Here is a 27,776-nt window from a genome sequence, read left to right on the forward strand (position 1 = left end):
TGAGATCACTCACTTCAACGGCACCTGCTGTAATATAATTATGTGACAATTTTCTCTATAAAATAAAATTGGTTAGCCTTGTCTTGTTATTTCTTTTTAATTTGACCTTACAAACCAAGAGATTCTTGTTTGTAGTTATTAAAGAGAGGAGGGATTAATATTCCTTGTACTTCCAGCACAAACTATTTCAGCACTGTTTTTATGTGTAAGTGCCTAGGAAGGTCCACTGTTCAGTACTATTAGCATTCTCTATTATATTATATTATATTATATTATATTATATTATATTATATTATATTATATAGAGAAATGAGATTTAGTTACTGATCATAACTGAGTTGTTTTGTGTTCAAGATATGGATATCAAGAAACTCAGCCCAACGTCAGGTTGAAGTGAAGCTTGAGAGGTGAATCCTTATATCCATTTTTTCACTGCCCCACAGCTAACCATCTGCTGTTACCATCTCCACTCCTCATTCACTGACTACCAAACCTACCTTAGCCTCTCCCAGGCTCAACGTGATTCATGTCTGGAGCCAGTGTACAGCTTGAGGACACTGGTTCAACATCACGCTGCTGCCAGAGAGAGAGTGCCCTAAATCTATACAAACCTATGGCAGTCTTGCAAGCTCTGCAATTTTCCTTTGGGAAGTGCAAGCACATTTCCATGCAAGATCACCCCCCCCCCTAAATAAATGGTACACCTTTTAAAGTGTGGCTCTTGCCAGGTTCTTAATGCTGCTTTTGCAGCAATCGTAGGCAGCTTTCATCTCCCCAAGGAGGGCTCACTGTTACTGGCCACTCATTTCCATCCTCTCTTGTCTAGTTGCTCAGGTACACAAACATGGGTAATCTGGGGTGCAGTAAGAGTTTATCTCTCTGTGCTATGAGGCCTGATAATGTGAGTATACTTTTCTGAGAACATATCGCAATGTGATTATTATTGGATATATCCATTCATAATTCTTTGTAGTGCATGGAATTTTACCTTCTCCCTATTCTACCAATTAGAGGGATAGCTAAAGATATAAACAGAGAAAATAGAAGATTTGTGTGTTCCCAACATTGAAAGCTGCTAGTCCAACTGGGCAGAAGCCTCTTTTCAATGGATTCCTGGGGAGAAAAGCTCTACAGAACAATTAGATAAAAAAAAAATCAGGTAGTCACTAAAAATCATAAAAGTAATATACTATATAATGAAGCAAAACACCAGCAACTAGGATGAACAGTTCATTCACAACATAATAGCACACTTGTAAAGCAAAAAGAAATAAAATGAACTGAAACACTGCCAGGTTAACTGTATTTATTAAATGGTACGTGCTCTCACAGGTTAAATCTGCCCACATCTTCAGAACAAACAGAGCATAAGAGACAAGATAGAATATATATAAAAATTTAAAAACAAAGCACCAATAGCAACACAGTTTTAGTTAAAAGTGCTAGTACATAGAGTGCTGCATTGTAGCTAACCAAAACATAATCATGTCTGCCTTAAAGAAATACGCAAACCAAAAAGCACTATCACTCACTGTGTCACATTGAAACGCCAAACCAAAAGTATCAAAATCTCAATCAAGCAATCCTCACAAGCACTATATAATCAATTGAATGCTTAAGAATTCAAGTGATTACATATATATATTGTTGTTGTTGTTGTTGTGTCTTTCGGCTTTTCCCGGTTAGGGGTCGCCACAGCGGAACTCCGGTCCACTAATGATTGGTAGTTGATTTTTACGTGCCGAGTTACCAGCCCTGATGCACACCCCTCAACAAAGGTACATTCATTCCTGCATGTCTTCATGCAGAAGACGCTCTAGCTGAGAATCGAATCGGACAGCGTCTTACTGTGAGGCGACTATATATATATATATATATATATATATATATATATATATATATATATATATATATATATATATAAAGAACCTGATCATACAACTAAAAATCCCATCACTAAGATCTGTAGCGAATAAATGTGCAAGGTCAATTACATTATAAACACTAAATAAGTAAATATGTATACATACAAACAATTGCCTACTAATAAATAACAAAATCTGTATACAACTAAAAAATGAAAATATAATAATATATGGCTAGTAATCCAACAAATAAATAATACCATATTTTAAAAATGCTGTATAAAAATATCTAAAATATCAACAGCATAAATATCTACCATTAAATGCCTATGAACTTAGCATAAGAATCTGTCTGTGTCTTTCGGCTTTTCCCGGTTAGGGGTCGCCGCAGCGGAACTCCGGTCCGCTAATGATTGGTAGTTGATTTTTACATACTGAGTTACCAGCTCTAATGCACAACCTTCAACGAAAGTATGCCCATTCATGCATGTCTCCACGCAGAAGACGCTCTAGCTGAGAATCGAACCGGACAGCGTCTTACTGTGAGGCGACAACGCTATCACAGCACCACCACCGCGGGTGAACTTAGCATAAGAATAATTGCCTATAATATACATGACCCTATTTATATGTGAAAAAACTAATAAATACTCAGTTTTAGCATATAACATCTTATACTGGAGTTGCTCATAAAATAAAGGGATTATTTAAATAAAGGCTTGGCCTTCAAAACTAAACAGAACCTCAAGGTGTTACTGCTCAATGCCAGGAGCCTAAATACAAAACTACACCCCATCAAAACCCTCCTCACACTTGAGAATATAGATATCTGTGCATTTACTGAGACATGGTTTAAAGCAGCAGAGTATACCCCAGCAGTGCAAGGTTTCAGTGCCTTCTACACTTTTAGACCAATAGCCCAATAGCTGATAGCTGCACAGAAAAGGGCTAATCGTTGAGATGTCTCAATATGCATCAATAACAAGCATACCTCTAGGGTGGTTAAATAGTATGTGTGCCGAAGTTTCTCCATGTGCAGTTCACCATAGACAAAATCCCATACAATATCCTAGCCAGCTATAGGTCACTGTCCATGTCCCAAGAAGCTCACAATTCATGCATGTACCTACTGGAGACACTTACCATTCAAACTAACATCCTACACTTGGAAGACTTTAACTAATCCTCTCTAGATCTGGAATTCTACAAAGCCTCAAACCTACAGGCACAGAAATTGAAACTGAATTTCGTAAATACAAACAACCTTAACCAAATAGTGAATATGCCTCTGCTCCAACATAGTGGACCTTGTGCTCACAAATATGGGAGAAAACTGCATCCTCCTCAATGTTTTGTCCTCCCTGGTAAGGTTTGACCATAAAGCTGTCCCCTTCAAAATCAAAATCAACTCTGTAATCCTATTAAAAGCAATAACAGGAAGTATTCCAAAGCACATTACCTGTTATTAAGTGATGGCTTGCCAAAATTCAATGCCCCTCCAAACCCTAAGAACACAGCAGCCTATGCTGAATTGTTCTCAGAAATTCTGTGCAACCATGTCAATGACTGTATAGACGCTTCTGAACCTACCAGAAGTAAGCCCAGAACTAGCCCCAGAAACAAACCACCCTGGTGACATCCCAAATTAAACAGGATATACAACAAAAGGAAAAAAAATATGGCAAAAATCAGGAAAGGTGATTCCTATAAAGCTATTAACTCTCTCATCATAGTAAATATGCTACTAAGAAGGCTAATTAGGTCAAGCAAATTTTTGAGGTTAAGATATCCTCTCAGGTGAAAGATAACCATAAAGCCTTCTATAGCTATGTCAGAAACCTCAAGGTCAGCACACAGCAATGTGCTGAACTAATGGTTAATGGTACAACATTCACTGAGCCTGGTGATATAGTGAACCTGTTAATGGACAAATTCACTTCCAACTTTACCCCCTTCTCACATCCAACCATACCCCCAGTAATACCCTAAAACATAACTTCTTCAACTATAACTAGGGTGCATGTACTGGCTGGACTCATCAAAGCCAAGAACATGGTTTGAATGGGCCCTGATAACATCCCAGGATGCCTCCTAAATAGTCTAAAATATGACTTAGCAGGACCCCTGGAGTCATTATTTAACTATAGTCTTAAAATAAACTTTGTGCCACATGAACAGAGAACTGTGATAGTTATCCTCCTTCATAAGGGAGGACCTACAGTAGATCCTGGGAACTACAGACCCATTAGTCTGACTAGTCTTATTTGCAAAGCCATGGAAATAATTATCATGGAAATTATCAACAAGGACATGGGAGACCTCCAGACACTGGATCCATCCCAGTTTGGCTTTGTCAAAGGAAGGTCATGTTTACTGAATCTGGTGGACTTCTTTGGAAAGGTCACTAAGGCAATGGATGAGCAGAAAACTGTGTGTACTGCCTACCTAGATCTGGCCAAGGCATTTGATACAATACTCCACTCGGTCATTGTCAACAAACTTACAGATATAGGTATAACCCCCTTTATAACATGCTGGTTAGCTAGCTGGCTCACTGATTAGACCCATGAGGTTAGAGTCAGTGAGGCCACCTCTACAAAGAGGAAGGCCACTATTGGAGTCTCCCAGGACTCTCCCAGGACTCTGTGCTTGGCCCACTCTTCTTTGACAACCACTTCTCAGATGTCAAAGTCAATGTCAAAAGCCTCCAGCTAACCTTGTTTGCTAATACCTGCAAGCTGGGAGCAGTCATTGAATGCGCCAAGATGAACACACTGTTCAGGAAGGTTTAATACAGACAGCTGCTTGCTGCCAAATCCATGGCTTAAAACTCAATACCAAAAAATGCATTATCTGCCACACTGGGTAACTATGTCATCAATAAAACACCCTTAAAAGATGATTCACTAGTCAGGGATCTGTGAACACATGTATATAGTAACCTAGCCTTCAACCAACATGTCCAAGGTAGTAAGAAAATCCTTCAATGTTGCTCAGCTTATATGCAAGGACATGACTTCTTGGTCCAGGGATGTCATCATACTACTGTACTCAGCCCTCATCAGGCCCTTCATAGAGCATAATGCCCTCTCTGGTATGTTTCTGACCAGACACATGCAGCAACTGGAATGTCCACAAAGGTTCCTTACAAAAAGAATACAGGAAGTAAACAATATCCTATGCTGATCACCTCAAAACCTTGTATCTTTACTCGGTATCATATAGGCTTCTGAGAGGTGATCTTTACCTGGCATGCAAGGAATCTCTGGACCCTGTTTTGATGAGTGTTTTGCACATCTGCAAAATAAACAGCATCAAAACTACTGTATTAAAAGATGTAAATTGTACTTGCAACATAAATAAGACATGTAGGAGAGAGAAATATGTTTCCTGGAGAATTTCCATTCTCCAGAACAGGCTCCCTACTCATATGAAGTAGAGTTCCTCCCTATCCCTATTTTAGCACAACTTGGACCATTGGATGGGTAATCTGAAATTCACCTCTGGTTTGGCTCCTATGTCTCTGATAGACAGAGGGACTCAGTAAATCACCCATATAAATCAAATATAAATCAAATTTGGGGGTCACATTTTGGTTGCACAACTAGGATTTTTAGGGCCTTGTGGTCATTAGCCTAGTATACACCTATGAACGTATAAACCCGTGAAAAAAGTAGATTGAGGTTAATTAAGGAGGAGTATTTATAATGCATGGAGTAGTGTAAGTTAATGCGAAATAGAGATGAAAGAGAGGCCTAATGTGACAATTGTATTCATATTTTAACACAGCTGCAAATCCAGATGGAGTTTAGGTAGGTTTTAGGTTATGCTGAAAGCTTTTCAAATTAGTTTCATTAACAAGCTGAGGCGGGAAGGAGTTCCACAGTTTTGCAACATGAACTGCATATAGGGAATTGCTAAAATGGTTAAGAGATATCAAGACTGCAAAGTGTGTTAGTTCTAGGGATCTAGGTAATCTCATTGAGTTGAATGGCATTATTAATAGCAAGGAATTTATTTGGCTAATTTATAAAACTGAACATGATTTTTAATTGGGTGTAACTCTGATTATGACTTAGTTCTTGCCATTGTAGCTGCAGGTGTGGCAAGCAACCTTATCGTCTGCGTGAAAGATTAGATGCAAATTTTGCAATTTTCTTTTAGGTTCTTTCAAATTTATTGATTGGTGGTTTACTGAACTGTGTTAAAATTGGTTCTACATACAGCTGGCCAAGGAGTACAAAGACTGGACTATCTGTAGTTACTCTTGGAAAATGAGGAGAAATGGTTTAATTTAATTTAACATCCCTTATTTTTTTTACTGCTTTTAGTGACAAAGTAGTTAGTGTGTTGATCACATTTTTAATGTATAACTATCTATAATAATACATAAAAGTTTTGTTTGACTTACTTCAAAAGGTGTGCTGTTAGAAAGGATAGTTGTGGATGATTATTCTGTGAAAGTTGTTTTAATAGTGAATATCATCATTGGTTATCTTTGCAATAAGTATTAATCTGGATGCTGTTAACTAGTCCTAGTTTGTTAAAAGCAATTTTGGGTTATGGTTTGAAGTAGTTCTATGATTTGAGCATGGGTTATCAATGTGAAGTCAGCTTCATATTTTACACACACACACACACACACACACACACACACACACACACACACACACACATATATATATATATATATATATATATATATATGTATATATTGTAAAAAACGCTTATGCCCAAGAGTAGTCAAGACAATGTATACATAAAACCCCAAACGATGGTATGGAAGGTACACAAAATCACTAGAATCCAAGTGAAAAGTCCAAATATTTATTCAAGTAAAAAATATGTGAGCGCTTTCACGGGTTTCCAAATCTGCTTCTTCAGACATAAAACTAACATCCAAAATGAATCAACTTATAGTAAAATCTAAAACTGCTCTATCAAATCAATTAACTCTCAATTAATTAAACAATGATTAATATTTAAAAAGACAGCACTATATAAAATATACATCGAAGTATAATATAATATAAACTAATCACTAAATATAATAAGAAAACTTTAAAATATGAAGAATTGATTATAAACAAAACAACAGGGTCTGGACATTTAATAAACTGAAAAAACTAAAAAAGCCTTATCTAAAATTCTGATTATCTAAGAGTTCTAGCTTTAAGTAATGGTTTCAAAGGGACACTTTCATTGAGCCCTCTTCCCCTGTGCGCCGCCAATCTTAAAATCCATCTAATTTCCGCCTGTTCAGTTTCATTCACAATATCCCCTAGTCTAATATTAATGGGTTGTACATGCAATACTTGAAAATAAAAAACGTGTTCCTCACTTAATAAAAGAGTGTGTCTAGCTATAGCGCTATAGTCTTGTTTCCTCATAAGACAGTACGTATGGTCTCTGATCCTTTCTTTGAGGGACCGATTCGTTTTACCTACATAAAATTGGTAGCATAGGGAGCAATGGGCAACATATACAATGTTCTTAGTATTGCATGTGCTGTTATTTCTTAGTTCCCAAAGGCAACCCGTATCAGGGTGCCTATAGAAATGTGATTCATCAATAAATTTACAATACACACAATTACCACATTTCTTAGTTCCCAAATAAACACTAGCAATATCTAATGCTGGTGTCTTATTAGGACTCCAGTAGCATAAGTGTTGTTTTAAACTTTTCATATTTTTATAAGTAAAAGTGGGAAAACTTCCTACCAAATCTTTAATTTTCTCATCTGCCAAAAGGATATTCCAATTGTCGGCTATAGCATTTTTTATTATTTCAATGTTATTGCAATATGGAAGTATCACAGATTCCTTTCTTTTGAGCCATCCATACCTCTATTATGTTTGGTATAGGTTCTCTCACCACCCGAGGAATAATAAGGTTTAGCTCTAGTGGTCCTGAGGTTATGTACCTTACTAAAGGTATTATTTATTTCTCGTTCATTATAGCCTCTAGATAAAAATGTCACCCTGAGTCTACTCAGTTTGGTATCAAATAAAGTTTCTTCACAGCAAGGCCTTGATATCCTCATGGTCTGTCCTTTCACAATATTGTCAAACACCATGGGATTGTGCATACTGTTCCAATGTAAGTATGCAGCTCTATAACACTCTTTTCTATAAACCCTGGTTTTCAAAATGTTATTTTCTCGATAGACTGTCGTATCTAAGTAATTAATAATTTCACTGGAATATAACAGGGTGAATTTAAGAAAATTGTTGGTTGTGTTTAAGTGGTCAAAATAGACCTGAAGCATTTCAGGGACACCCTTCCAAACAAGAAAGAGGTTGTCAACAAATCGTCTGTAGAAAACCACCTTTAATTCTTTAAGTACAGTGTGCCTTTCCCATGCTACCATTACTAAATTTGCATAGGTGTTAGTGCAGCTGGTGCCCATGGCCACTCCCTTTCTTTGTTTGTAACACTTGTTAATAAATAAAAAGACATTATTGTCTAACACAAATTCAAGTAACATGCACAAAAAATCTACTTTTGCTACTTCCAAAGGGTATTCTTCTAATAAAAGTTCTCTCACCATAAGTATCCCTTCTACAGTGAGTATACAGGTGAAGAGTGACTCTACATCCATTGTTACTAATAGTAAACCCTCAAAGCTCTGTATACCTAAAGTAAAACTATACAAATCTTCCAAAAAATGCGCAGTGTCCGTAAGGACATATGTATATTTGGATAAAACATTTTTCAATTCATGATCAAGATATACGGGCATGGGTTCTGTCAGCCACCCAGCGCCAGACACTATGGGTCTGAACGCTGGGAGTGTGGGATTTTTGTGAATCTTTGGCAAGCCATGCAAACATGGTATAATAGGAAATTCAACATAAAAGAAATCAAATAGTTCTTCTGTTATCAGTCCCAAGGCCCTACATTCATCTAACGTATTATAAACGGCTCTGTGAATATCTTGTACTAGATCCATTGAAACAATTTCATATGCTTCACTATGTAACATGTCTAGTATGGTCTTATCATAATAATCAGAATTCATTGCAACAATAGGACCCCCTTTGTCAGCTGGTCGTATCATATTGTGATTGTTTTTAAGGTTATGAAGAGCTAGCATTTCATTTTTCGATAGATTATTTACAAAGCTTGAATTCAGAAATTCAAATTGATTGTACAGAGCATTTTCAACCGCCTTAAGAAACACTTCTAAAGTAGGTGGCAAGTGAGGTACAAATAAACTTTTACGTTTAAACAAACAAATATTAGATACTGCATGGTCATTATGTAGCAATTTTAATGCTAAACTACGTGTAAACATCCCAATAGCTATAATAGCATCACTAATATCTAGATTGCTAGTCGGAATAAAACCAATACCTTTGTCCAATAAACATATTTCATCATTAGTCAAAGTGTAACTAGAAATGTTCTATACTAGACTTCTTGATTCCACATCTTCTTGAGTGTATGTGACTGCTGGGGTCCAGGTCACTCTTTCCGTTTCTGGCCCCTTGGTCTGTCGTAATCTAACGACTTCTTCCTTCCTGTTCTTATGGGCAGGGGTACCACAGGAAAATTTTGTTGCTGGTTATATTCCAGACAAATTTTACGTTGAACATCTACACTGGAGTTAGATTTAGCAGCATTCGTTTCCATTAGTTGCACATTGGAAACAAATTCTGCTGGTGTGGAATATACAGAAGTAGATATGGGGGGAGACGATAAGAGAACATTATCAGACAACTTATCAGCCATGAAGCCACTAGTGTTCACATCCGGTTGTACATTCGTTGTCTCTTCAGACCCAACGAGTACCTCCTGTTGGTGAACCGGAAGTTCTTCAGAAATGGTAGCCTTTGATTTAGATTCTTTGGATGACATCATTGCTGCTCTACTAATTTGACCAACATTCATATTAGTGGCATGTAAAGACATGCTGTTTGTTAAAATCATCAATGTCTCTGTGCAGCTTTTTCTTTTTGTGAGATAGCAAATTATTCTCATAACGCTGAATTTTATCAATAAGCTCATGCATAAATAATTCAGTTGAGTTTGTCCCATACAGATCAGTTAACTGAGCTTGCTGGTTAATAATGACAGTTCTCAATTCATGTTCCAAAGGCTGGAAAAAATCTAGCAAAAGTTGCACATATGCTTTACTAGCGTCTAAGTTTATTTGTTGCCACCGTATCAGCAGTTTGGGGGTAGCTATTGCCATATATATATATATATATATATATATATATATATATATATATATTGTGTGTGTGTGTGTGTGTGTGTGTGTGTGTAAAATATTTGATTCCTCTGTAACTGACAAATGTTTGGTTCAAAAAACTGAACTGCAAATTATCAATAAAACACTTCAAAACCAAAAAACTGTAAGAAAAATATTTTTTTGCAGATCTCTGCATTCCCCTTGAGAAGCTGCTCCCCCACACCTCCTGCAAATTAAATACTTCAACTTAGATATAACATTATAACATGGAAAGGACATATTTTACATCTTAGTATTAAAGTTATCTTACATTGTCAACAACTACCAGCTGTTCTATCAACCAGAGTCAGCAGAAGAGGTGTTGGCCAAACCGCAGTTGACCAGTTTAAATAAATTCTGGCAGTAATCTAGCTCTAACACTGGGCAGCAAACCCAGTGGGTAACCATTTGAAATGTTGGGACTCACTTTAGTGAGTCACAAAATATTGAGACTGAATGGCCGGAAAAAAAAAAAAAACAAAAACAAACTAGTTAACCATCCACTAAATGTCCCATCCCTCCAGAATCTACTCCAACCCTATAGCACCACCAGACCACTAAGATCCAGCAGCAAAAATCACTTGCAGATCACTAAGGCCAATAACTCTGCTGGTGAAGCACTATTCTCTTGTGCCATAGCCAAATTATGGAACTCACTCCCACCCACAATTACCTCCATACCATCATGCACCCACTTCAAAACTTTACTAAAAGCGCAACTAAAAACATGCTGGCTATGCCCTTGCAACTCCCACTCTAATATCATCCACCCCATCCAACCACTACCTTTCTTTCCACTCCACTAACTACCTTGATTATAGCAAGCTCAGATGCTCATAAGCCAGTACTTATTATACAGCACAAACTGCTTCTTCTTGTAACATTTGTTAATGTCTGGTATGCACTTCACAGATAAAGATTCTAGTTGTCTACTGATGTACTATGTTCTTCATCCGGAAATATGTTGTAAGTAATTGCTATGTAAATTGTTATTCACTATGTAATCCAATGTATATACTGTCTGTTTATTTTAACTGTGGAGCTTTTCTCCCCGGGCCTCTGCTGAAAATGGACCTACGTCCAGTCGGACACTCCCGGTCAACAAATTTAAATATATAAATAATAAATAAAAAATAAAATTTCTGGTGTCATTCCAAGGGGATCCAGTACTTGACAGCCTGGAAAGACATGATCATCAGACCATAATGCTTTGCCAGATATGGCCTGTATCTGTCTCCTTTGGGCTTCAGGCTTCTGGAAGAGGATCTTGCCTCCCCCATAGTACCTTTTTTAGGCAATGCCATGAGGTCAAAACTACCAACATGAAAATTTCTTCAAAATGCAAATTAAAGGTCATGCTGCTAAACACAAGGAGTCTAAACCTGAAACTGCACTCATTGCAAGCATTCTTTAACCATGGAAGATGCTGACATTTGTGCAGTCACAGAAACCTGGTTTAAAGCTGTGGAGAGCACCCAGCCATACCAGGTTACTCATCCTATCATACATTCAGACCCCAAACCGTGGGCAGCAAAGCAAAAGGAGGTGGTATTTCAATATATATTAAAGACATGCACACCTTTAAGCTGGTCAAATAGTATGACACACAGGAGACACTCCAACTGTGACTCAAGATACCCACTACACCTATCTGGACCTCTTCAAATCTATCAAGATTCAACCCTTTACCCTGGTCCTGGGCAACTTTAACTATATAACCATAGACTGGAAAAACTACTCATGCCTAAACACAAATGCCCAGAGATTCCTTGATTTCTTCAATGCAAATGCCTTGGTCCAGCTGGTTGAGGGTCTATATTATATTATTGAAAACACAGGTCAGTAAACGGCACTTACGTCAAAAATGCCATTCAGCGAACTGTTCATAGTGAGATTGCGGTACAGTGAAGATCGGAAAATTTGCCCTTTCCTTACTGTAGTGCGGTCTTGGTGTTGGTATATATAATTAGAGGGGGGTGTGGGGGGTGCAACCCCCCACAAAAGAGCAAATTCACTGAATGGCATTTTCGATGTAAGTGCTGTTCGCTGATCTGTCTTTTTGATAGTATAATATAGACCTGCTTGGTCAACACCCATAAGAGGTGATAATATCTTGGACTTGGTATTAACCAACATTAGTAACCACTGCAGCATCCCTACAGTGTCATCATCCCTGGTAAGATCTGAGCACAAAGCGGGTACATTTTCAAAGTCACCATCTCCCCTGACCCCCTCCCCCCTGTAGCTTGGGTCAAGCAAAAAAAAAACTTCTCCAAAGCTAAACACAAGAGCCTTTCTCCCTGGGCCTCCGCTGAAAATTGGCTTTGTTCCAAGTCAGACTTTCCCGGTTAACAAATGTTAAATAAATAAATAAATAAATAAATAAATAAATAAATAAATAAATAAAAACAACCTCCGGAGGGAAGGTATACACAGCTTCACAGCTCCCTCCCCCTCCATAGGAACTGCACAATTGTCCAAACCTACACCAAAATACTATATGAGCATTTATATAGCTGCATGGAATCGAGAATACCTGACAGGACAAAATCATCCTCCACAGGGAAGAGTAAACCTGTCTGGTGGACATCTGCAATAAATAAACTCTATAACAAAAGGAAAAAAAAATGCTGTCCAGGGCTAAGAAAGAGCAGATGCTTAACTGGAAGCGATCTCTCCTTAGCCTGAACAAGCAAATAGGAACACTAGTGAAATCCTCCATAGCAAACTTTGAGTCTAAACAGGCTGCATCTGTTTAAAGACAATCATAAGGCCTCCTTCACATATGTCTGCAAACTCAAAGGAAATACTCAGATCTGCTCAGAACTGGTGGCCAAGGTCAACACATACACAAATGCCATAAATATAGCCAACCAGCTGGCAGAAAGGTTCAGCAAAAACTTCACCCTTCTGTCCCCCCTCATCAGTAAATCAGGATATCCCCAGCACCTGCCCTCCCCTCCTATCTCTAGGGAACAAGTCATCACTGCCCTCTCAAATGCAAAAAATACAGTCTCCATGGGACCTGATAACATTACAGGCTGCATCCTACATGAACTCAAGCAGGAACTTGCAGCACCATTAAGCATCCTATTTAACCAAAGCCTGAGACTGGCTTTGTCCCAGCTGAGTGGATGACAGCCACTGTCATCTCTTTGCACAAAGGTGGAACATCCACTGATCCAGGAAATTATAGACCCATCAGCCTAACTTACCTGATCTGCAAGGCCATGGAACAGATTATCATGGACCTCATTAACAAGGACATTGGCAACCTCCAAAAACTTGATCCCACACAGTCTGGTTTCAACAAGGGAAGGTCATGCCTGTTAAATTTGGTAGACTTCTTTGAGACAGTCACATAAGCCATGGGTGAGGGGAAGATGGTGCACACTGCCTACCTTGACCTGGCCAAAGCCTTTGATACTATTCCCCACTCGGGTAAAATAGATAAACTCTCTCAACTAGGCAACAATCCATATGTTACCAGATGGGTAGAAAACTTACTCACTGATAGAACCCACCTAGTCAAAATAGAGGAAGCCACCTCAAGCAGTAGACTGGTAATGAGCGGCGTAGCCCAGGGATCGGTCTTGGGGCCTCTGTTGTTTGAGGTATACTTTTCTGAGGTGCAGGCCAAAACCAGGGGGCTATGGCTGACCAAGTTTGAAGATGACTGCAAGCTGGACATTGTCATCAATTCCCTAGTGATGTGGATATCCTCCAAAAGGGTCTCACCCAAACAAATGGCTGGTGCCATAAACATGACCTCAAACTGAATGTCAAAAAATGCATCATTATCCCCTTTGGGGAGAGTGACATTCCCACAAATTATTGCATTAATAGCAAGGTGCTAAGCACGCAACCAGTCGTGAGGGACTTGGGCACCCAAGTTGATAGCAACCTGACTTTTCACCACCATATTGCCTCCATTGTACAGAAAGCTTTCTACATGGCCCACCTCAATAGGAAGGGTATCTCATCCAGGGAAAAGGAGGTCATAGCATCCCTGTATTCTTCCCTTCTGAGACCCATTGTTGAGTACAATGCCCCTTTTGGGATGTACCTCACAAAGCACATGCAGCAGATGGAGAGACCACAGAGGTTTCTCACCAGAGAATCCATGGCCTCAAACATCTACCCTACACAGATAGGCTAAAAGCCCTGCCCCTCTACTCAGTCTCATACAGACTCCTCAGAGGTCAACCTCTGTATGGCATACAAAAGCAATCTCTGACCCTGCCTTAATAAAACTGCTGCATATCGGCAATTCTAGCTCCAATCGAGTAACCACCACGCACAACCTCAACCTAGTCTGTGACATCAATTGAACTTGATGGCAGGACAGATTTGTGTCCCAAGACTCCCCCTTCTGTGGAATAGACTGCATCTCCATGTCAAGCAGAGTACCTCATTATCCCTTTTTAAGCACAACCTGGATAACTGGATGGGGAACAGAAAATACATCCCTGGGATTCCACCTGTGTCCCTGCTGGACAGGGCATCGGGTGCTGACTTGTCGGCATATGGGCTAAATTCTTGGCTAGGCTTGTAAGGGCCTCAAGGCCAATAGCCTAGTAACTTCCTTTGATCCTATGATCCTATAACTTATATATACTAAGTCCGAGATGGCCATTACTCTGAATATGTCTTTTTCTCCAAGGTATGGCAATCTTTATTTATAAGTGTAGGGGTGTGCGGTGGCTTGCCTTACACATCGGGGTGCAGGCGGCCTTGCCTCCCTGCAAAAAGAAAAAGTTTAGAGGAGAAGAGCGATGTTGGAGATTCACTGTTTTCCTGCATTTACAGACATTTTTCACTGAATCGGTACTCTGTGATGAGTGCTGACATTTCAGTAGGAAGCCTGCCCAGTGACTGGGGATGAAGGGGCATGTCTGTTTGATGAGAGGTTTGGTGGTCAGTAGGTACAAAGACAATGAGAACACAGAAAAAGCATGGAGATTGTCAGCTGACCTGAAGGCCACATAATGTCAAGCATGATGAGCATGTATGTTCTGTTGAGGTCGATAGAGCCTGATCAAAGGAGACAGTTATCATTCTGGGTATAGCTCCATTAGGAGACTCCTGAATGTTAATCTGATGAAATCTGCATCTTCCTTACTGCACAATCTTCTGATTTCCAGAAGCAAATGGGATGCCATATTAATGCTATATGCATTTATTTGGAGTATATTTGCAGACATGCATGAGTGGAAATAAAGATGCATGGCTGAAAATGTCTTTCACAGCCTGCTACAGTCCAAGAAAACATCATCCTTTCTGCTGTACTAGTGCCTTTTATTTATCAGACTTCAGACTTTTATGTTCTGAAACCTAGGAAACTGGCATTTTAAAATGTTTTTTATGGTTAGTCATTTTTATTTAAGTGCATATGTTATTGCAAACACTTCATTTTTTGAGTTGATATAATTATTAACTTTTTTAACACCCAACTCTAAAGCACCAGAGTACCTTAGTACTAGATTTCACTAATTAATTAATTGTATAATTGCCAGGCTATTTAATGGAGGTTACTGCACACTGCAATTTGTTTTCACTTGATAAAGCTCAGGATTGCCTGGTGATTTTATCTGTGACTTTTGGAATACTTCAGAGTGTGATTTTATCTGTGACTTTTGGAATACTTCAGAAATAAAAACACAGCCTTTTGGACTTTAGCAGAGTTCCGGTTCCTTTCTTCAAGGTCGTGGATTATTCTTTGCTTCCATTAGGAGACTCCTAAATGTCAATCTGATAAAATCTGCGTCTTCCTTACTGCACAATCTTCTGATTTCCAGAAGCAAATGGGATGCCATATTAATGATATATGCATTTATTTGGAGTATATTTGCAGACATGCATGAGTGGAAATAAAGATGCATGGCTGAAAATGCCTTTCACAGCCTGCTACAGTCCAAGAAAACATCATCCTTTATGCTGTACTAGTGCCTTTTATTTACATGCTTCCCACTCTATGAAAGGTAAAAACAATGTTCTTTGGTAGTCTGTTGATAGGAGCATAACACCTTCATACTGGTTTAGAACTGTGGGAATGTTGGGGATTTTTTCTAGGTGATTTTCTCCTGTGCCATCAAGCCTCCTCTGTCAATCTTCAGCCTTTTCATTCCCCTGTACTGGATATCTGGTCATATCTTCTAATTTTAAGCACTTTTAGTAACACTTATTTGTTTTATGCATATGAATACTTTATATTGTTTGCCACATGTGTTGGTTTGTACTACATATTACAGGAGAAGTATTACCCATCATTTTTTTTTCAGGTGCAGCCTGTATTTGAAGAGTTGCCAGGATACAGGAAAATCAATGTGGTTCAATTCCGGTATGGCATTAATGTCTTATATTTTTTTATAGCTATTCATTATGTCAAAATAGCTTAGTAGATATATGAAATATATTTCTGTAGTTATAAACCAGTCCTTTAAAAAAACAAAGGTCAAAGGACAATGGGAAAAAAGTGACTTTAATATTTGTTTAAACTGAATAATTGCAGCTTGAGCACACCTGTTCTACAGTTTTATAATGGAAATATTCTTTAGAAAAGTAGAGACTAAAGCATTTAAATTAGATAAGTAGTATATACCTTATGATACAGAGATAATTTATTGAAATATGTGCTGTTTTCAAATCAGACTTTAGTCTGAGTATATTATTCTGACAATACGGTGGTGTGCTTATATTTTTGGCAATGGCTTTTCAATTATTTTTGATAAACACTGGCTGGGATTTAAAAATGTTTGCTGTAAGGGAGGAAACATTAACATGGCAGTTTTCCTCCTTATGGTAAGGATTTCTCATTCTTATACCACTCAACTGCTGAGTTTTTCCATTAGTGCTGACCATAGTGAGGAGAGTAGTCTCACAGGCAGACCTGCATGATAATTTGGCAGGCTGGTGGAATGGCTAATGCTAATTAATTTGGCAGGCTGGTGGACTGGCTAATGTTAATTAACCATGTGTTGTTCCTAGAAAATGCTAATAGCTCCCAATTTATGCTACTGAGTGAGTCAGAGAATCACTTGGCAGAGTAAAATTACATTCTTGGTGGAATAAGTGAATGCTATCCAAAGACAGTTGTCATCAATTCACTCTTGTAGAAGCAGTTGTGTTGCAGTTACGTTCAGGGAAGACATGGGGGGATGACAGTGCATGTATATGTGTGGACATGTCTATGCATGCATGTAGGGGCATGAATGAAGCTGCATGTATCTCAATGTATTTGTGTGTGTTTGCCTATGGGATTGCACTAGGGAGGCTTAGGTAGGGAATGGAGACTTTTTGTGTGTATGCTTGTATTAGAGTGTACAAATGGGTGAATGGGTGAGTGTTTCCATGACTGTGGGATTGTTTGCTGATGGGTGGATGTGTGTGTTTGTGTGCACATGCATGAATACATGTGCTCGTGTGTGTGTGTGTGTGTGTGTGTGTGTGTGTGTGTGTGTGTGTGTGTGTGTGTGTTCATGCGTGCATGTGTGCTTGTGTTTAAGTATAGGGTGGTGCCTTGACCAACTCAGTAAATGGGTTGATAGGGAGAACACTACCTCAGTAAAGTATGACAGTGTTAGTGTTAACTAGTGTGTGGTTTAGAATCATGCTCATGAGCTGATGCATTTCTCACTGCAGCCATACTATCTCTGAATCACATTTTCTGACAGTAAGTATAATTGACCTATCTGCTGTAGGCAATTACTATGAGCAGTGAGGCTGTTTCTGAATCCTATTTTCTTTGAATGATGTGGTTTGATTTATGTTCCTAAGGTATTCTTTAGTAGTCAACAAAATAAGATTATGTTCTCTGAAGGAAATACACGGTTTCATAATGATCACAGCTGAAATTAATACTTGCTATATGCATCTGATTCATATACACTCCAATGAGAATATCAGTTGTCAGAAAAATTCGTGAAGTCATGACTTTCTTTGAAAATTGATTAAATGAACTGCAGCTGATATGATTTTCCTCTGTTTCATTAACAATGAAATACCAGGAGAGGAGTGGATCAGATTCAGTGGTTTTGATAATAATACTACTAAATAGTACTTGCAAATATTTCTTTAGTGTTTTAGATTTACATGAGTAATACTATTTGAGTGATATGCTAAAACATGGTGTACAATGCACAGGGCTAATATACTGTGGTAAGGCATGGTAACAAATGTAAGGTACTGCATATGTAAAAATTGTGTATCCACTGGTGGGCATGCAATAACAAACGCAAAGCATACACAAGTGTTGCTTATATAGTGACACACAAGTCACAAAGGGTAATAGTGCACCAAAGCCCATTTCACATAGGAGTTATTGCACCAGAATACCCCAACTACTTTTATCACAGGCACTTAGGATATAGTAGCTATACACAGTATTACCTAACAACAAAGCCACAAATGAGTCCTAGTATGCCCCTGTATTGCAGTCAAAGCACAGTTTGCTACACACATGCCTATTACGTTGTCACGTGTGCAAGTATTATATCTAATTATGTATTATGTACATCTATTCACACTAAAACATGCATAAGAATACTTCCTGGTGTAAGAAAATGATATGCAATCTTCACCTTTTGAAGTTGTTTTCATGGAAAATGAATGTTAAAGCTTGATGCTGTACTGACCACCCATGACTCTCAGCATCCTCAGGCACTGATGTAACAGTCCAAGTCAGAGATATTTCATAATGTGCTAAAGTGCCCAGTAAGAGTCCATACAGAGTGAGGCATACAAATGAGCATCTATTGTTGGTTTGCATTTGTATGCTAGATTAAGACTTGATGCCTTCACTGGTAACATATTACATGTTGGATTGTGTTTCATGTTTTATTAGGATAAGATGGTTTCCCAAAACACCCTGTAGGCAGAGATGTGACTGATGAGGAATGAGCTTACCATTTTTTAGTCATACTTGAGATATCTCAGGAGTACAACGGTGACCAGCATGAATTGCATCTCTATGTTTGTGGCATATCAACAATAAACTAACTGCTGCTCTAGTCTGTGATCTCTCTGTAGGAATGAACCATCTACGAATATTATTTGCAGTATAGTAGTGAATGTTGTGGTGTCATACAGAATGACTGCCTCTGTTATCTTCTGTGCTCCTTTGCAGCTGCATTTGGCATCACATGACATTACGCCAGGGATGAGGAACACATCTATGCTATGTGGAGTACACCCAGGGATGCTGAGCACAGCTATGCTGTGTGGAACATACCAGGGATGCTGAGCACATCTATGCTGTGTGGAACATACCCAGGGATGCTGAACACAGCTATGCTGTGTGGAGCATACCCAGGGATGCTGAGCACATCTATGCTGTGTGGAACACACCCAGGGATGCTGAGCACAGCTATGCTGTGTGGAGCATACCCAGGGATGCTGAGCACATCTATGCTGTGTGGAGCATACCCAGGGATGCTGAGCACAGCTATGCTATGTGGAACATACTCAAGGATGCTGAGCACATCTATGCTGTGTGGAGCACACCCAGGGATGCTGAGCACAGCTATGTTATGTGGAACATTCCTAGGGATGCTGAGCACATCTATGCTGTGTGGAACACACCCAGGGATGCTGAGCACAGCTATGCTGTATGGAGCATACCCAGGGATGCTGATCACAGCTATGCTGTGTGGATCATACCCAGGGATGCTGAGCACAGCTATGCTATGTGGAGCACACCCAGGGATGCTGAGCACAGCTATGCTATGTGGAGCACACCCAGGGATGCTGAGCACATTTATGCTGTGTGGAGCACACCCAGGGATTCTGAGCACAGCTATGCTATGTGGAACATACCCAGGGATGTTGAGCACATCTATGCTGTGTGGAACACACCCAGGGATGCTGAGCACAGCTATGCTGTATGGAGTATACCCAGGGATGCTGATCACAGCTATGCTGTGCGGAGCATACCCAGGGATGCTGAGCACAGCTATGCTATGTGGAGCATACCTACATACAGGATTCATACATTGTGCCACCTTTTTAGCTGTAAACATTTGCTTTGTAGGAAGCGACCAATTCATACTGACTACTCCATATATGCAGTCCATTCTGCCTTACCTTATTTTACTGGGAAATGAAACATTGTAAATGGAATTTCAGTGTGCCATAGTCCTAACTACCAAGCCACAATTTGCACAAATAGATGGCTGGACCTCCATTTCTGAATCATGCAACAAACTTCCTACAGAACGTAACTCTCATACATTGTTACAAATTTGCCCACCATGGACTTTTTGAATCTTACCCCATATTTTAACACCTGGACTGCCAAAGGCTGAACATTTTTATTAAATACAAAATGTTTTAGACAAGAGAAACAAAACTAAGATAAGTTAACATAAAAATATATAACTTCGCAAGTTCTGTTACTACAAGAAATAATCAGTAGTGGGAAAACAAACATATTTACAGACTGCACTAGTAGATATTACAAGCTGTTGAGGTCTGCAAAAAATAGCAGCTTTTACGTTAAGCCAACCGTTCAAAAAAGAGAGCAGCTTTTGCTTGAAGCAAAGCTGTATAATGGTTACTAGATGACTCAGTCACTAGTGTTATCTAATTAATTAGCAAATTATAATTAATTAGCTAATTAATTAGAACATGTGGAAATTCTAATTTTAATTAATTAGAATAAACATCTAATTATAATTAATTAGGAGTTTTGAACTAATTCTAATTAAAATGTCTTAATTAGAAGTTTAATTAGATATATTTTACAACTGAAATAAAATTGCATAACAAGTTTCTGTTATGTTTTACCAGTGATTGAAATGTAGTAATCTAACAGTGTATTAACTTACCGTCTTATTGTAGCAGCAACCCATTCCAGTTTCAGTTCTGAATCACACTTTACCTAGTTATCTTCACCTAGTATAACTTCCATCTTCTGGTTCTTGTTTACTGTTTAGTTTGATTGTAAACATGGCAGACTTTGTTCAAGAAATACCGGATAATGTTGCAGCTGTTTTCACTGATTTTAAACTGTGTTGTAAACGATAATAAAATGTGAATTTCTGGAGTGTGTAAGGCCTACAAGAAAAGAATTACCGGTGATTGGAAGCCAACAAGAGTGACTTCTAATTTTCTAAGTCACTCAAAGCTGTGTAATCCTGGCAAATACAGCACTTATGAGGCAGAAAGAAACATGAAAAGGAAGAACCCACAACAGGATCTGGATGGTATTTGTTCTCTGAATAAATATTTTCGTCCGTCGTCACAAAGCCTTCTGAATGACAGAGTCGATGATGCTGTCATCACATTTGTCATGCTAGATATGCTTCCTTTGAATCTGGTCGAAAAAGAAGGATTACATTTTGTAATGAGTTTTGCACAACCATTTCATTAAATTCCAGCCAGAGCAAAGTTTACCATGCAAGTTCAAGATCAGTTCAGACAGGTGATAAAAACAATTGAAAAGATGACGAATGATCCTCAGTTTTGGTGTGCCCAAGCTGATATATGGTGCAGTATGCATGGCTACTTGGGATTAAGCCTATCATTCATACACAACCAGAAGATGGAAACCCAGATGGTGAGCATGAAAAGGTTTACGGGCTCACATATGGCAGAAAACATTTCCATAATTTATCAATCTGTTTTGAAACAATTCACAAGCCAGACAGTTGTCAGAATAGTCACAGATAATGCCACAAAGATGCTGAAGGCATTCCTGAAACCTGTTGATGTCATGATGCAGATGAAGAGGAGGAAGGTGATAAAGATGAAGCAGGAGAAGAGGTGGAACATGTTCCAGCTGATTGGGAATGACTTGAAGACGAGGGTAGCAGTCCAGCACCTGTGGGCTATTCATGCATGGCACACACTTTGCAGTTGGTACTTTATTCCAGACATGCTGAAGCCTCACCAAAGAAAAACAGTGTCCTGGCCAAATGTAATAGTTTTGTGTCAGCTCTTCATAAGCCATGGTGAGCTACAGAGATGTTGGAGGCAGAAGCATCAGTCCAAATTCCATCCTCAAACAGTACATGATGAAACAGTAAACTGTCAATAACTTCGGCAGTTGTTAAGATCGAATCACAACATGAAGGAAACCTTCAGTGAGTTTGCGATAATCTGCCATCCAGAATTACTCTCACACCAAATGACTATGCTGTATTATCAGAAATAGAGCAGCTCTTGAGTCCACTTGAAGTGGCTACTGTTCGCCTGCAATCTGAAGTTGTTGTGATGACTAGTCAGATTCTACCAGCAATAATTGGTTTTGAAGAAACACATAGAGAAGATTGAACTACAGCATTGTACATCAGTCAAGTCTGGTCTCTTGGCATCATTGAGCAATAGATGTGATTATCTGTTTCGTCAGGCACATTGCCTGATTGCTACAGCTGTAGATCCATGATTCATACTGAGGTGGACAACAGATCTAGGTGACAGCAATGCAGCATGACAGGCATTATTGACCGAGATGAAGGTACTAAGTCAATCATATAAACATTGACTACCTGCAGTTGAAGAAGTCGCCTGTGCACAGCAATAACCATTGGCTTCACAACCGGACATTCTGTTTTCATACATGATGGAAAACAGCAGCACACCAGCAAACAGCACTGAATCAGAATTCGGATCATATTTGTCATCACATGCAGCAGCTTGGACCTGCTTTTCTACTGGAGTGACACTGCATGCCAAGAATAATTTCCATCCTTATACAAATTACATCTTAAGCACCACTGTATACTTGTTACTTCAGGAAACGTTGAAAGTGTTTTCAGTGCTGCTGGGTACATTGCTTCAGTTAGGCAAAGCAGACTTAGTGACTGGAGTTGCTTGTCACTGCCGAGTGCAACAGAGACCAATTAATGAACATTACTATTTTATGATTTGACTGTGTTTTTACATATGTTTTACTGTGCAGTTGATTATTTAGCTGAACATGTGCTTAGAGATACTGTTTAACTTTTGTGATTTGACATTGACAACATTGTTTTCAAGTTGAACACTTGGACTGACAAGTTAAGACAGTTGGCAGTAAGTTGCTAATTAAAAATCTCTTTAGCCTAATTAGGTTCAACGTTTTCTAATTCTAATTAGATAAGTCAGACAGGTACTTCTAATTAATTAGTAAAAATTAGCTGCTAATTCTAATTCTAATTCTAATTAATTAGCAAATAAACTAATTAAAAACAACACTGTCAGCGACCAGTTGAAAAGGTAGGTGGAATTATTGCAGGATTAATATTGATATTAAAAATGTTATTTTAGTGACTCTGTAGGCATCAGATGATGATAGTATACCTTATATTTAAATGAATTTACTCACATAGTTAATTTTAATCTTGACCAACTCCACATTTTCTGAGATGGAGGTCTTGATCTAGCTATGGTCTAGCTATGATCTCTGACAAGCAGAGCTAATCCAACTTCTGTAAAGCCTAAAAACTTAACTGTTGTGAAAACATGAATGAAATATTTCACTCTAGTATTTTCTCAGACTAGTAGACTAGACAATTGTTGTACCCCAGATTCAAAAATAAACTTAGGAGATGTAGTTATGTGAAAATAACTTGTGTGGGAGAATCTTCTCTCACTTCTTTTGAGAACTGATCCAACCACTTTGAAAGGTGTGGACTGAGGAAATGTAGTAGCCTTCTGCCTGTTGCATGTGACACTAGGAAAACCAGATACAGAATACCATGCCCATGTATGGACAGAATACCATGTCCATGTGTGGAGGCTACATGGAGATATAGAATACCATGCCCATGTGTGGAGGCTACATGGAGATACAGAATACCATGCCCATGCATGGAGGCTACATGGAGATACAGAATACCATGCCCATGTGTGGAGGCTACATGGAGATACAGAATACCATGCCCATGTGTGGAGGCTACATGGAGATACAGAATACCATGCCCATGTGTGGAGCCTACATGGAGATACATAATACCATGCCCATGTGTGAAGGCTACATGTAGATACAGAATACCATGCCCATGTGTGGAGGCTACATGGAGATACAGAATACCATGTCATGTGTGGAGGCTACATGGAGATACAGAATACCATGCCCATGTGTGAAGGCTACATGTAGATACAGAATACCATGCCCATGTGTGGAGGCTACATGGAGATACAGAATACCATGCCCATGTGTGAAGGCTACATGGGGAAGTAAATATAGAGCTGGAAGAGGTTATACAAAAGAGAGCTACCAAAAAAGTTAAGGTGGATGGAAAGGCACACTTATGAAGCAACACTCTCAGTGCTTGGCATATACTTACTGGAAAGAGAAAACTGCAAGTGGGTTATCCTGTAAAGTTGATGCCCAAAACCAGTAAGCAGGACTGTAGTAAACACACACACACACACACACACACACACACACACACACACACACACACACACACACACACACGCACGCACGCACACACACACACACACACACACACACACACACACACACACACACACACACACACACACACACACACACACACACACATGCACGCGCGTGCATGCACACACACATGCACAAACACATACGCGCGCACACACACACACACACACACACACACACACACACACACACACACACACACACACACACACACACACACACACACACATATTGCTTGGGTACAAGTGGGGTAATATTCATGAAGGGAAAAAGGGTTGGATATGGTAAATCATTTAAATGGAAGAAGATCTCTCAGCCTACCTATAAAGGAGCATCATTGCTATTCAGATCCAGTGCCTTTACTTAAGAAAACATGTCTTGAAATATCATTGCCTGACAAAAATTACTCAGGAGTGACAATCTGGATACACAGATCCATGAAATCCATGTACCTGTGGTTATGCAACAATCAGATAAATGGACAATTAATTAAAAAAGAAAAAATTCTGCAAGGGGCAAGGCCTCTTGTATCTGCCATACCCCTGTTAAATTATTAGTCTTACTCTGAGGCTTTTGAGTCTCAGAGAAAGAATAATCAGTTGTTGTTGTTTTTCTTTTGGCTTTTCCCAGTTAGGGGTCGCCACAGTGGAACTCCGGTCCGCTAATGATTGGCAGTCGATTTTTATGGTGCCAAGGTGCCAGCCCGAAGACCAACCTTCAACAAAGGCACTCCCATTCACGCATGTCTTTCAAACACCACTCGACTGTGGGTAGGACATGCAGACTCTACACAGAAGGTGCTCCAGCCGAGAATCGAATGGGAGAACCTCTTGCTGTGAGGCGATAACATTACCGCTGCACCACTGTGGCTTTGCAGGAAAAAAAAATGGCTGCCTTGCTATTTTCCCAGAAGGTTGCAGTCTCAGATAAAGCTAACACATTTTGAGCAGTATCAAACTGATCCCATATAGAGCGGTGAAAACAATACAAACTGATACAGCTTAATGTAATTATGCTCAAGCAATTGTGATAAAAGCAATCTCATACAGAGAAATTATCTGCAGGCCTTGCTGCACTCCTAAATTGAGTGAGAAGGCATCAACATCTAGTGAAAAAAAGAAACATCAGGCAGCTGGTCCCAGCCTTAGAACCACAGAATAATGCAGGTGATGTCCTTTCTGTCATCTCATGTTTTACTGCCCCAGGTTATATCCACCCATCAGGTTATATTAGACATGTTAGTGATGAGGGGATCTTAATCTGCTGCAGAAAGGAAATTTCATCCCTGAAGCATAGGTGTTATGAGCTAATTATAGGACGACAACATCATCTACACCCATGCAATATTCTGTCCATTAAATCTGCCTTTAAAGTATATATCTAAGCAGACATAGTTGGACTCTGACACATAAACCTAGCTTCAAAGAGGCAGATAAAAACTACAGGAGTCCTAGGACAGGAGACATTTAGTAGTTCATTCAGATGAGATTGGGAGCATTCAAGGTGGTTTGGAAACAGGTTCTGATGAGAAAGCTAGAGGCGATGGAGATGAAGTGTCCAAGATGGGTGGTAGGATGCACACTGTGGGACAGATGAAGAAATGAGGACATAAGAGCAGATGCCAAATTAGCTCCAGTTGCACAAAAGGTCAAAGAGAACAGATTATGGTGGTTTGGACATATGCAGAAAAGCAGAAGACAATCTGCTGAAGAAGATTTGAGGCAGACTCGAAGAAGGCAAAAGGAAGTGTGGGCCTCTAGCAAAGAGGTGAAAGTATTGTATGAGAGAAGACTTGCAATAGCCAGACATGAGTGTTGAAGAAGGCAAGAGAATAGCACTGAATATAGAGATGTGACAGTTGACATGACACCCCGACCCCATGTAGAAAAATGGGGAAAAGGGGTTTGATGATGATGATAATGATGATGAGTTGACTCAGACGTCACTGGCATAGCTTATAATAAATTTCTGAAACAGACATTTGCTTTAGCTAGTATTCTACATTCAAAGAAGCTAGGATGTATTGGTTTAGAAAGAGGATTTGTGTTTCCTCCAGGACTTAGTTCTCTTATGGACTTTGTAAAACTATTAAAGAAATATAATACAAAGGCATCAGAAGACTTGCAGTCCTTGCCACAGTCTATTGCCAAAGATGTTATCTAAACTAGTCTCCACATGAAAAATAGGTGGGCATCATAATTTAACACATTCTACCTACAGATGCATTTCATTTTGTACTAATCTAATCTGTACTATCAGGATTATCTAGAAGTAATTTTATATTGCATACATCTCAATGGGCCTTGATTTTCAGGGATGTCCCTGATTTTGGCCCAACAATTTGTTCTCCCACACTTAACATTGTCAGTTTGTGTGAAAGGGAAGTGAACTGCAGTCAATAAATAATGACCGTCATTGTAGTTACAGACTTCTTTTACTTCAGAAAAGTGCATGTTAAATCACATCATGTTATTTTTATCAACATTTTGAGTTATTAGTATGATTATTTTTAAAAGGGTCTCCTATTTGGGGGTCTTTGTCCCTGATTATTTTTGGCTTTGTCTCTGATTCTGGGGGAAGACATTAGGAAATATGTTATGTTGTTATGAACACTCTTTACAATGGGAGTGGATCGACTACAAGTACATATGCGATTGACTGAGTTAATTTAAATTATGGAGCACCACATCTCAAAGCGCTCCGTGTGTTGAAGATTCAGCAACAAACCATTTGAGCTGTAAGGTATATATAAAGCTAAGGAGCATGCCATCATTTGAAACCCAGGGTCAAACTTTATGAAAGAGATTTAAGCCATCACCAGTCAGTGGGTCATCTTCTCTGTTCTGATGTATGCAAGATATTCTTTAAGACAAACAGCAAACCTTTGGTGGTGATGATGGGGAAGAACTACAGACCCCCAGGATAAACATGTCCTCAGATGATAGCCTTAACTTTAACAATACTGTCCATATGACTTGGTCAAAGTGCAGTGGACAACAAACTCATCCATAGATCTAAATTGTGCTTATTGTACCTCACTCCCCTGTGTAAGTCATTCATTATTATTAACAAAAAGGAACTAACCATCAATGTAATTTACTAACTGTGAGTTTAGGAATTAGATTTCAGTATTTATTCCAAAATCAAATTTCATATTTCTGAAATGTACCTCTAACTCTTCTAATTTATTATTTAGATTCAAAAAAGAAAAGAAAACAAATGTCATAGATTATGTTAGATAATATATTTTAACTCTACTAGAATCAAATACAAGTCAAAAATATTCAGG

At 38.9% G+C, this 27,776-nt stretch overlaps 1 protein-coding gene across 1 annotated transcript in view; it reads left to right on the plus strand.

The window, feature by feature from the left end:
- Positions 1 to 27,776, plus strand: part of IMPG2 (interphotoreceptor matrix proteoglycan 2) — a 1,485,782-nt gene that overhangs the window by 781,879 nt on the left and 676,127 nt on the right. Inside the window, exon 10 of the mRNA XM_044072040.1 lies at positions 16,386 to 16,433. Coding sequence (XP_043927975.1) covers positions 16,386 to 16,433 — 48 coding nt within the window. The remainder of the gene's footprint in view (positions 1 to 16,385; positions 16,434 to 27,776) is intronic.

Source organism: Protopterus annectens, chromosome 5.part0 (assembly GCF_019279795.1).
Source record: "Protopterus annectens isolate FY-2018-M chromosome 5.part0, PAN1.0, whole genome shotgun sequence".
Classification (NCBI taxonomy): domain Eukaryota; kingdom Metazoa; phylum Chordata; order Ceratodontiformes; family Protopteridae; genus Protopterus; species Protopterus annectens.